The sequence below is a fragment of the Hyla sarda genome, chromosome 8 (assembly GCF_029499605.1).
Source record: "Hyla sarda isolate aHylSar1 chromosome 8, aHylSar1.hap1, whole genome shotgun sequence".
NCBI lineage: Eukaryota > Metazoa > Chordata > Amphibia > Anura > Hylidae > Hyla > Hyla sarda.
Window position 1 is genome coordinate 59019050 of NC_079196.1, and position 12955 is coordinate 59032004.

Below are 12955 nucleotides of genomic sequence, written 5' to 3' on the forward strand. Positions count from 1 at the left end.
ATCAAAAGTCATTTCTTCAGAGGTGCCACCATACCAGAGGCTGGTCTCTGAGAACTGTTCTGTTGACAACTCTGAGGTTCCTGTCCCAGGATATTTTAGGCTGAGCCAGACCTACGCCAGTGGGAAACCCCAAGAGTACAATAATAACCAAGAAACCAGTTCATCCTTAATGTTACAGCTAAACCCCCGCGGCAGCTCCAAACCTCAGCTATCTTCTCCTCATCAGATGGATAAGAAAATGAATGAAAACCCGAGCAGCCAAGAGTCCTCTAAAGTCCCCTCAGTGGAAAGTCCAGAGTCCAAGTCTGCCTTACAGGAGGACAGAAGCTGCCTGGCTGAGGTGTCTGTGTCCAGCCCTGAAGTCCAAGACAAGGAAAGTAAAGGTCGGTATCATTACAAAGAAGTTTTATAAAGCATTGATTGCATGGTGTAGTAGTAGCTTGTACACGCCAGCACCATAAAACACTGTGTAAAATACTAGCATTGCCTCCCATAACATTTAATGGTAACTACATGTCAAGGAGGAACTGCCCTGTTTTTTTTTTTTTAACTCAGGTATTTAAAAAATATAATATCCTCAGCATACATGATCATATATGAACATTAACCAGATACATATCCAAGTGCAGCATTACATGTCTATTATCAATGTCTGTTTGCTTCAGACACTATCATTGTACGGAATTTAACCTCTCCCTCCATGATTCATTTTATGAGAAAGGGTTAATTTCTAGGAGTAAGTATCAAGGACACTATCATTTTACTTCATTCCAGTGTAAAGACAATTCTACATTAGGTGATCAGATACATCCAGTAAAAGTTATAGTAATAATAGGAAATACTGATAATAATCATTCATAAATTAAGTAAATCTACGTTCAGGTTTATAGACAATCAGCAATGCTTGGATACTGGATGTAAACTCTTTGGTGATTTGTCTAGAAATCTGTGAGATATTCAAAGTCTATTTTTCCCTTATTCAGTTAATATGTATCCAATATGTCAATGTGGATTCTGAATACAATAAAGGCAAGAATTGGCATTAAAATGAGTCCTTTGTAGAAAACTGTTCTTGGAGCGCTTATATGTGTACACCTTGATTCAGTTTCTTATTGTGTGTGTGTGTATATGTATGTATATGTGTGTGTGTGTGTGTATATATATATATATATATATATATATACACACCTACAGATATACATATATATATATATATATATATATATATATATATACTCACACACATACAGACACAAATATTCATACGCTTGCATCATGTTTCCATGTACTAAGGTATATATATATATATATATATATATATATATATATATATATATCCGTATCTATCTGTTTTTCTATCTACCCAATTTATGTATAACCAAATATTTTATATATATATATATATATATATATATATATATATATATGTATCTCGTATACCTATATATCACTTAGGGGCAGTGCACTGTCCACCGTCTGTCAGTGTGTGCATTATATGAGGCTTTTGTTATAATAAAATGACAGACATTTTGTTTGAAGGGTCATTGTCAAGTCTACTTATTGTAGGGTGAGGGCATTTTTGAGGGGTGGTTTACACTATTTATTTATTTATATATTTATTTTATTTTGTTTTGTTTTATCACAATAGAGGAAATCAAGTCTGATACTCCAACCAGCAATTGGTTAACTGCAAAGAGTGGCAGGAAGAAGAGGTGCCCTTACACTAAACACCAGACACTGGAGTTAGAGAAAGAATTCTTGTTCAATATGTATCTGACTCGAGAGCGCCGCCTAGAGATCAGTAAGAGCGTCAACCTCACTGACAGGCAGGTCAAAATCTGGTTTCAAAATCGCAGAATGAAGCTTAAGAAGATGAGTAGAGAGAACCGAATCCGAGAACTGACCGCCAATCTGACTTTTTCTTAAAGGCAGCCATTGCCCCCCAGCAGGAGAGACTGTGAACACCCCACATCCCATCTATTTCCTGTGATCTAGAATGTGATTCCTCATTTTATAGTGCTGCAAGTGTCTCTATGTATTTTCATGGGTATATAAATAATAATAAAGATCTAGCACATGTAATTTATTATTATTATTTTTTTTTTTTTCACGTATGGCAGGGTAAAAAAAAGTGAAGAAAGTTTATAATTTGGTCTTAAATTATTGGGACTGGTCAAACCACATCCAAACAATGTGACTTTTTCATGTTTTTTCTAAAGAACAGTCTTTTTGCGTGTTACTTTATGGACCTCAGCATTTTAACCTTCATCCTATTCTTACTGACTTTTGGGGACAAAAAGCACATTTTCTGTAAATGTCTCTGCTCTAAGTAACTGAGAACCTGTTTGTCTTTGTCAATGTGTAGTTTATTTGAGTCGTATTCCTGGTAGAACTTTTCTTGTGATATGTGGCAATATCATTGAGACAGCTCTGTGTCCATATTGTGCATGTTCTTTGCATGTCTTATGCAATAAACTGTCTGAACGCTTTATGTTCTCAGCCTATTTATATATATACATGTATGTAGGTGTATATAAATAATTACTGTGTATGATGAAAGCATTATCTCCGGTGGACTGACTGCTGGAGACAGAACTGTTATCTTTGTAGACAAAGCAATGTTATTCTGGTGCTGGTATATACTAACAAACTTCCAGGTAAGTGAACGTGAAATTAAATATACATTATCCATTGTTTTATAAATTGTGTACAAGGCTTACTGCATTTATATAGGTATATTGTTTTGTATATATGTATACAAGGTATACTGAGGGAAATGATACAACTATTGTAGATATAATAGATAAATAAATAGATAGATAGATAGATAGATAGATAGATAGATATGAGATAGATATATATGAGATAGATAGATAGATATGAGATAGATAGATAGATATGAGATAGATAGATAGATATGAGATAGATAGATAGGTAAATAGATAGGTAGATGGATAAATAGATACAGTAAGCTGCTTTCAGTAGCAAAACAGCAATAATAATCTTTAGAAGTCAACACAAGAGCTAGAATGCGATATTATACTTATTTATACAATATGTATACTTATAACATAACAAATATATATTTGAAGACATTTTATTCTGACGACCTTTCAATGACTACCGTGAATATTTTGTGATATTGTGTCATTATGAAGACTTTAAAATGTGGTGCAGGAGATTGTAGAAAAAATACTGTAATAAATAGTAGAGGAATAGCTATGCATTAATGTTATTGCTCTTATAATTGTTCTCGTGTGTGTGTGTGTGTGTGTGTATATATATTTACATATATATTTATGTATGTGTGTGTGTGTATATATATATATATATGTGTGTGTGTGTGTGTGTATATATATATGTACATATATATTTATGTATGTATGTGTGTGTGTGTATATATATATATATATATGTGTGTGTGTGTGTGTGTGTGTATATATATGTGTGTGTGTGTGTGTGTGTGTATATATATGTGTGTGTGTGTGTATATATATATATATGTGTGTGTGTGTATATATATATATATGTGTGTGTGTGTGTATATATATATGTGTGTGTGTGTGTATATATGTGTGTGTGTATGTATATATATATATATATATATATATATATATATATATATGTGTGTGTGTGTGTATTCATTTCCATGAGCAAACCGTTCAAATTGCATTGCTGCCTATTGAACCATACATTTCTATTATTTGCCGTTCAAAACAAATACCAAACCTCTATGTCCCCTCTATTGATCTCTTCCCCCTGACTAATATGATATGTACATGGGAGGAGGCAGGAATTGTTCATCGTGCTGCATTTTCCTTCTATCCGAGCATCACAATAGATAAGCTTTGGATGAGGACTTTACAGGATTTTACAGCATTCATCTCCTTCTGTGTAAACTGTGGGCACTGCCGGAGTGTTTCTTACATTTGTTGTTTGCAAACATGGCCCTTTATGGCAGAACTGCTTTTAGACCTTCTGTAGCTTCAGATAAACTCCCTTTTATTTCAGGAAACAGCCCCAATAAACTTAGTGCCTTCCTGCAAAAAACAGAACATCACAGCCTCACTTAACTCTGGGCTTAAAACAATCTTTGTAGCTGAGATCCTCAGGGACAATGATTAAATCCTATTTGTGTTTCATATAATAGTAAAACAGGTTCCATTATAAGAATCTCAAGTTTCCCTCCCCAGTCTGCTCACCTCCATTCTGTTTTATGAAATGTATAAAATATTGTGTGTGTGTGTTCATTATATGGGTGTGTATAATAAAGAATAAAGAGTAAATGGCAGATTGAGCAAAACAATAGCAAAGTCCAGTAGCAGATGATTTCAGCAGAGGTTTTAATGTTCTTCTTTAGACCATTTGATTACAGGGCACATTAATGTATAATCAAATGCACCTCATAAAATTTTTATTGAATCCCATAAAAATCATGATAGTTCTCTTCCACCTGTTTTTTGAAAAACACTATGAAGGTTTTATGCATTTCACACATTACAGCCTGGAATGGCCTCTTGTATGTAAATATGAACTGTTGCTGAACGCTGAAGGAGAGGGCAACAACAATGTACTGCTGCTGCCTCTCACTCTTCCTCTCTCCTTCTCTTTCATTTCATGATGGCTTCTTGTTTGTGGCTAGTAAAACAAGTTTTATACCCAATAGGTCAATACTCAGAACATGCTTCCCCTAGTACTTCTGTGAGGGTCCCCATAGTTTAAAGGCTAATTAAACAAATTCAGCAAAGTGATTAAAAATGAATGGCAGGGAGGGAGAGCTGAGGACCGAGAAAGAAATAGTCCCTGGTAACCCTGCTCTACTGCCTAACCAGAAGCTGCGCACAAAGGTGGTATCAGCCCCTGCACCCCTCCCATTCCTGTGCCTTTCCTTCCATATATCTCCACATAGTTACACTTTTATTTTTAATTGTATGTGTTTTTAATCACATCAGTCCCGTTAAGCGGATTGATTTACTCTGTATTGGTAAATATGATCACGTGGAGCCCACAACCAATGGATGGAGGATGCAGCCTGCAAAATACTATGATTGTTCTCAGGGAGGGTATTACATACAGTTAAGAGTGTAACCTTTTATATGACTGAGAGGGGAGCCTAAAATGTCCTCCAGTGGTACCATAAGTAACTACTATGTGGATTCTCTCATAGGACATGAGAATGAAGAGGTATATGGTGCTAGATTCTCCCAGGGAGGTCACACGACGACCTCTAGGCCACCACCAGGTGTTGGAGATGCTTCAGACTTCTCTTCTTGCAGCTTTGCGTCAAAATCCAGCGTTTTCCCTGCGTCTTGGTCTACGGTGCACCCTCAGCCCTCTCCAGGAATGACTGGGATCTATCACCCATACATGGGCCAGTCCCACCTAGGCTCAGAAAGCAGCAGATATACAGTTCGCTCCTGGCTGGAGCCTATCTCCACCACTGCGTCTTCCTTCTCTGGATTTCACCCCAATGGGCGCAGCTATGGAATCAAACCTGAAAGTGCACCAAAAAGGACCGAGTGCTCCTCATTTGACTCCCAGGGAATGAATCTGCCAGAGTTCTCATGTAATTCCTTTACAGAAAGCCCAGACAAGCCTCCACCTAAAGACAATACTGTGACTGCTGCAACTGCTGCAGCTCCCAACGAGGAGACAGAGAACACGGAGCTTAAAGAAGAGAAGCAGCAGCCGCCGCAACCGCAACAACAGAATCAACAACTTGACCCAAGTAAGTACAAAAAAAAAAAAAAGAGAGGGAATGAAATTGCTGTTTGATTTATAGTCCGGACCTGCAAGGCTCTAAATGTGCAAAACTGATAGTTTTACTAACCTATAAAACCGTCTAGACGGCCAGCATATAGCCCAAGCTGCTGCAAGAGGCTATAAAATGATTCTATTACTCACATAACCACCTAAGATCAAGACATCATCGCTACTGTAAACATTAAGACTGCTTTTTTTTAATGATAATTCTTCCTAAAAGTGCTGTGACTAGGTCATCCCCCCCAATGCAAAGCCATTCTGCTCCAATCCCAAACCTCAGCCCTCTCTTCTTTCCTGTTTTTTAGGTAATCCTGCGGCCAACTGGATCCACGCCCGATCCACCAGGAAGAAGAGATGTCCCTACACCAAATACCAGACTCTGGAATTAGAGAAAGAATTCCTCTTCAATATGTACCTGACAAGGGATCGTCGCTATGAAGTAGCCAGAATACTAAACCTCACAGAGAGACAGGTCAAAATCTGGTTTCAGAACAGAAGGATGAAAATGAAGAAAATGAATAAGGAAAAAGGCAACAAGGACCAATAAAACAACCACTGGGGATACACACTGAATTCTTCTCTGTGTTTATCTGGAACAGTAAAATATATATATATATATATATTTAGGTCTTTTTTTTCTTGGAGATAGATGTAAATGTGTTGTGTATTTTGCAAACTTGGTTTGTCAGTGCGCATCTGAAGATGCATCCGTTTTTTTGTTTTTGTTTTTTGGGGGGGGGGGGGACTATTTCTGGTTGAATAATATTGTGATTGCACGCTAGACATTACAGGTAGGTATTGCGACATTTCTGAAGCATCTTATAGATCTCTAGGAAGTAGTGTATGTAGTTCCTTAATATTAGAAGTACAAGAAATGTAAAGTAGAGTTGCATTGGTTAAAGTCGGTTAAAAAAAAAGTGTCCATAACCTACACGGCAGATCTATTGGAGACACAGTTTTAGGTCACTGAAGGAATATTCCCATGTCTGCATGTGAGGTGACACTAATGTACATTTTATTAGTGTAAACCAGTGGTCTTCAACCTGCGGGCCTCCAGATGTTGCAAAACTACAACTCCCAGCATGCCCGGACAGCCTACGGCTGTCCGGGCATGCTGGGAGTTGTAGTTTTGCAACATCTGGAGGTCCGCAGGTTGAAGACCACTGGTGTAAAAACAAATAAGGCGCATGCAATGCATAAACTAGATCGTTATTAGAAAAGGCCTAGGATTCCGTTTACAAAACGTTTGTTTTATGCTAGGATTTTATTTCTGTATTCATAATATATTATTATCATTTTGTCTTCACTTTACATTTTGTTTTCACTTTCCGGATAGCGAAAACAAATATCTGAACATTGATAAATTGAGGACTTTTCCCCTCGATTAAATGAAGTACAGCAGGTTATCATGGAGACAACAGGATCAGTTTATGCGAGAATCATAGTACATTTATGGTGTCTTTATAGAAGTTTTATACTTGTGTCTGTATTCGAAAATGGCTGAAAAATATTTAATTGGAGCAGAGAAATCAGGGAAACTGCACCCAGCAAGGGGATAATGCCACCCGACGGATGTTGTACCCCATTCATTGTCATGGGGTGGCATTTTACATAGTCATAATGGACTTTATAAGGGACAAGGACTTGTATGTATATATATATATATATATATATATATATATATATATATATATATATATATTGTGGCTGTCTTTTTGTCCTGCACCCAGCAAGTGGATAATGCCACCCGACGGATGTTGTACCCCATTCATTGTCATGGGGTGGCATTTTACATAGTCATAATGGACTTTACAAGGGACAAGGACTTGTGTATATAAAATGTGGGTGTCTTTTTGTCATATTTTGTCCTATTTTGACCATTCCATCTCTACACGTTTTTTTTTCACGTGAAAAACAAACATGCAGCATATATATATATATATGTATATATATATATATATATATATATATATATATATATATATATATATATATAATGTGGGTGTCTTTTTTTTTTCCTATTTTGACTATTCCATCCCTACACGGTTTTTTTTCACGTGAAAAACGAACATACAGCATATATATATATATATATATATATATATATATATATATATATATATAATATGGGTGTCTTTTTTTTCCTATTTTGACTATTCCATCTCTACACGTTTTTTTTTCACGTGAAAAACGAACATACAGCATATATATATATATATATATATATATATATATAATGTAGGTGTCGTTTTGTCCTATTTTGACTATTCCGTCTCTACACGTTTTTTTCCACGTGAAAAACGAACATACAGCATGTATATATATATATATATATATATATATATATATAATGTAGGTGTCGTTTTGTCCTATTTTGACTATTCCGTCACTACACGTTTTTTTTTCACGTGAAAAACGAACATTCAGCACTAAAACTATCAGTATCTGGTTATACAATGATGTTTACATTGAATTGATTGAATTGTAGCCTACATGCCTATGTTTGGACAATCTGAAATTCTAACGGAAAAAATAAAGTTTTTGTCCTTGTCTATAAGGTGTTGTATTTAGAAGCACTCCATTGCCCTCTTTATACTTATAATTCTTTTAAAACAGGAAGAGCTGTGGTGCAATAAAGTCATTGAAATGGCTAGACGTCTGGACTTAATGGTTTTATGGTTGTCCAGGGCGCTTTTTTCTTTCAAAGGGTCTTATTTGGATGTTTGTGTCACTTCAAAACAAAAAAACATTTCTGGGAAACTTGGACTATTCTTTGACTGGTCCAGATGTCCAGAAACAACACCATGTTTAAGGATAAGCAAAAGAATTCACATTCAAATGCAAGCAGGCCCCTATAACAGGACAGCATAAAATCTAACAGAAATCCTGACAAATCTTCCTAGATTTTATTTAAAAAATAAAATAAAATTCTCTGTGCCAGAATATTTTTAGTTTTTTTTTATTGCATTTATGTTTTTTCAATAGATATGTGGGAACTCAATGCCAAGGTTTATATTATAGTAGCTGAGGGGGAAGACAGCAGAAATAAGTGAAAAACATGAAGATGGAATTATTTGGATGTTATTAGATTTAATATTTGTAGCGAAGTAAGTTTCAAATGTATGTGTTGTAATATAAAAATACACAAAGGATTTCAGTGTTACAAAATATATACCGATGTACACAGAAAAAAACATTACAAATAAATGTATATAGATGTAGATAGATAGATAAATAAATACTCGATGGAATAGTGACCTGATATATATATATATATATATATATATATATATATATATATATATATATTGAAGACATTCATGAGCTGATGGTCAGTGTGGACCAGAGTTCATTTGGCGTTCACTGTCTTTACCCAGATTCTAATTTTACCAAAAAAATGTAAAATAAACTAGTGAAGCCCAGAACTCGTGGCATATGGCTTGCAACCTCGTCATTTGAAAAGTTATAAAGATGACATGGTTTGTAGCGTTTTTCCTGCAATCCTGATACCAGCAATAACTTCAATTGCTGTGAAATAAACATTTATGGTAAGATAAACAAATTTATGACGTGCGAGAACTCTACGTGACCGCTAGGTAGCGCTCTTACTCCATTTGTTTTATAGTAGAGATATCATGTTCCTCAATGCCTTTCAGAATGTCTCATTAATCTACTCTGCTAAAAAAATGTCTTTATATTTGCATAAAGATAAAGATATTACAGACCCCCCCTACAAATATATTAAGCATAGGGGCTATCTAGTAATATATATTAGATATAACATAGCTGGTGTTATCTACATCTGACATGTCTGATATAATCATACAACTTCATCATGTAACTAGCAATACTTTGTCTCAATTGTGTGACAAAAATAACATAATCTATAGGTATTATTAGCAACATAATCATACATGACACACTCTACATAATAACTGTTACATAGCTAGTATTCTAAGTTTTAACTAAAAGTATAAACTTTTATATGAAACTAACACTGCCTATATCATAAATTAGGTGGCATAAGTATTATATCCTCATAATGACATGAAAACTTTATTACATAGCTGGTGTAACATATATATATATATATATATATATATATATATATATATATATATATATATCCATAGCTTTACATCTGCCATAAAATGTTACATTATATCCATGTATTATAGCTAGTAGTATCTACATTATAACCATACATCATAGCTACAGTATATAACAATATGACATAGCTAGTAGTATCTACATTAAACTATATGGCATAACTAGCAGTATATGTACATTTGTACAATATATAATAGCTAATATTATCAATATTACAGCTGTACATAGCTAGGAGTGTATTCATTATAAGTTATATGGCACAGTTGGTAATATCTACATTATAACCATATGGCGTAGCTAACAGTAACTACATTACAACTATTTAGCATGGTTAGTAGTATCTACTTTATAACTATATGGCAAAACTAGCAGTATCAACATTATAATTATATGACACAGCTAGTAGTATATACATTATAACTAAAATGAATAGCTAGCAGTATTTTTATTATAACTTTATACCATAACTAGCAGTATCTACATTATAACTATATACCATAACAAGCAGTATATACATTATAACTATATGACATAGCTAGTAGTATATACATTATAATTATATGACATAACTAGTAGTATATACATTATAATTATATGACATAGCTAGTAGTATATACATTATAATTATATGACATAACTAGTAGTATATACATTATAATTATATGACATAGCTAGTAGTATATACATTATAACTAAATTGAATAGCTAGCAGTATTTAAAGTATAACTATATACCATAACTAGCAGTATCTACATTATAACTATATACCATAACTAGCAGTATTTATATTATAACTATATACCATAACTAGCAGTATTTATATTATAACTATATACCATAACTAGCAGTATATACATTATAACTATATACCATAACTAGCAGTGTCTCCATTATAACTATATACCATAACTAGCAGTGTCTCCATTATAACTATATACCATAACTAGCTGTATATACATTATAACTATATACCATAACTAGCAGTGTCTACATTATATCTTTAAACCATAGCCTTATCTACAATATTACTATATAATGTAGGTTGATAACTTCATGACATCACTAGATAGATACATAGATGATAGATATGAGACACATAGATAGATAGATACATAGATAGATAGATAGATAAAGTTCCAATATGAGAAGCACACCAAGTAGCCAGAAAAAATGATGTCGGGGGGCAAGCAAACTAGAGCCTCGGCTGGCTAGCTCCTTCATCCACATATCCAAAATAGATGCAGCACACCACCGGATTCAATACAAAGTGAGGAAGTTTATTCCATGATGTATTACAGACAACATTTCACCAGCCTCACTTGAGGCCAAAAAGCCAGCGTAAGGCTGGTGAAACGTTGTCTGTAATACATTATGGAATAAACTTCCTCACTTTGTATTGAATCCGGTGGTGTGCTGCATCTATTTTGGATATGTAGATAGATAGATGGATATATAGGAGATAGATAGATATGAGATAGATGATAGATCGATAGATATGAGATAGATAGATAGATAGATATGAGATAGATAGATAGATATAAGATAGATGGATAGATAGATAGATATGAGATAGATAGATGGAAAGATGGATAGATAGCTAGATAGCTAGAGGATAAATAGATAGATATGAGATAGATGATAGATAGATAGATATGAGATAGATAGATAGATATGAGATAGATAGATAGATAGATAGATAGATATGAGATAGATAGATATGAGATAGATAGATAGATAGATATGAGATAGATAGATAGATATGAGATAGATAGATATGAGATAGATAGAGGATAGATATATAGATAGAGGATAAATAGATGGAGGATAGATCAGGGCTCAAGTCCTGCAGGAACGCATGGGAACGGAGTTCCTGCACTTTTTCCCCAACAGGAACACTGTTCTCATTATCAGGAGTCCAGCCCTTGAGTGGAAATCTTGTGGGTGAGTTCCCACATGTTTTTTTCCCGGGACTTGCCCCCTGGGATAGATAGAGATAGATAGATACCGTAGATAGATAGATCTAAATAGAGATAGATAGATAGATAGATAGATATGAGATAGATAGATAGATATGAGAAAGATAGATAGATAGATCTCATGCTTGAGAAACACAGCATGATGCTATTGAAACGTTGCATTCACTTCTGACCACAGGTCAATAAACGCGTTTGTTTATCTACTCCTGGGGTGCTGTGGAACCTCTTTGTGGGAATTTAGATAGATAGATAGATAGATAACATATTATTTACACTATACCTGTATGGCATAGCTAATGTCCCATGCCTTAAACCTTTACTGAGAGAGTAATGTAGAGTAGGCCTTGCTTTACTGAGAGAGTAGTGGTTGCATGGAATAGCCTTCCTGCAGAAGTGGTCGCTGCAAATACAGTGAAGGAGTGTAAGCATGCATGGGATAGGTATAAGGCTATCCTTCATATAAGATAGAGATAGGCATAAGGCTATCCTTCATATAAGATAGAGATAGGCATAAGGCTATCCTTCATATAAGATAGAGATAGGTATAAGGCTATCCTTCATATAAGATAGAGATAGGCATAAGGCTATCCTTCATATAAGATAGAGATAGGCATAAGGCTATCCTTCATATAAGATAGAGATAGGCATAAGGCTATCCTTCATGTAAGATAGGGATAGGCATAAGGCTATCCTTCATATAAGATAGAGATAGGCATAAGGCTATCCTTCATATAAGATAGAGATAGGCATAAGGCTATCCTTCATATAAGATTGGACCAGGGACTATTCATAGTATTCAGATTATTGGGCAGACTAGATGGGCCACATGGTTCTTATCTGCCAACACATTCTATGTTTCTACGTTAAACCTATATGGCTATAGTATCTACTGGCCTGTGTTCTGGACATTATAAATGATTGCCATACAAAGTGCTCTGCACAGTATAACTTCCTGTCATACCTTGCTCAATAACAACTGTATGGCCCAGATACCATTCTCTACATTATAACTATATGGCATCGCTAGTATTATCTGCACATAGCTATACTTCATAGTTATATTATCAGCATGATATCTGTATGGTGTGACTAGAATTATCTACGTT

General features: G+C 34.6%; 2 protein-coding genes across 2 annotated transcripts in view; both read left to right on the forward strand.

Moving 5' to 3' along the window:
• The window catches only part of HOXD10 (homeobox D10), a 3756-nt gene extending 1277 nt beyond the window's left edge, over nt 1-2479 (forward strand). The window contains exons 1-2 of the mRNA XM_056534909.1: nt 1-383; nt 1649-2479. The exon at nt 1-383 is cut by the window's left edge and continues 1277 nt beyond it. Coding sequence (XP_056390884.1) covers nt 1-383; nt 1649-1926 — 661 coding nt within the window. The 3' untranslated portion in view covers nt 1927-2479. The remainder of the gene's footprint in view (nt 384-1648) is intronic.
• Nucleotides 2480-5095: 2616 nt separating this feature from the next.
• HOXD9 (homeobox D9) lies at nt 5096-6789 on the forward strand. The gene is made up of 2 exons (XM_056534769.1): nt 5096-5728; nt 6069-6789. The coding sequence occupies exons 1-2, from the start codon at nt 5119-5121 to the stop codon at nt 6308-6310; spliced, it is 852 nt and encodes a 283-aa protein (XP_056390744.1). The 5' UTR covers nt 5096-5118; the 3' UTR covers nt 6311-6789.
• Nucleotides 6790-12955: the final 6166 nt, after the last annotated feature.

Bases quoted from the DNA above. Each gene is read 5' to 3' on its own strand.
- HOXD9 (XM_056534769.1), top strand. From the start codon at position 5,119: ATGTCCTCCAGTGGTACCATAAGTAACTACTATGTGGATTCTCTCATA. The intron at 5,729-6,068 runs GTAAGTACAAAA...CCTGTTTTTTAG, and splicing joins GAATCAACAACTTGACCCAA to GTAATCCTGCGGCCAACTGG.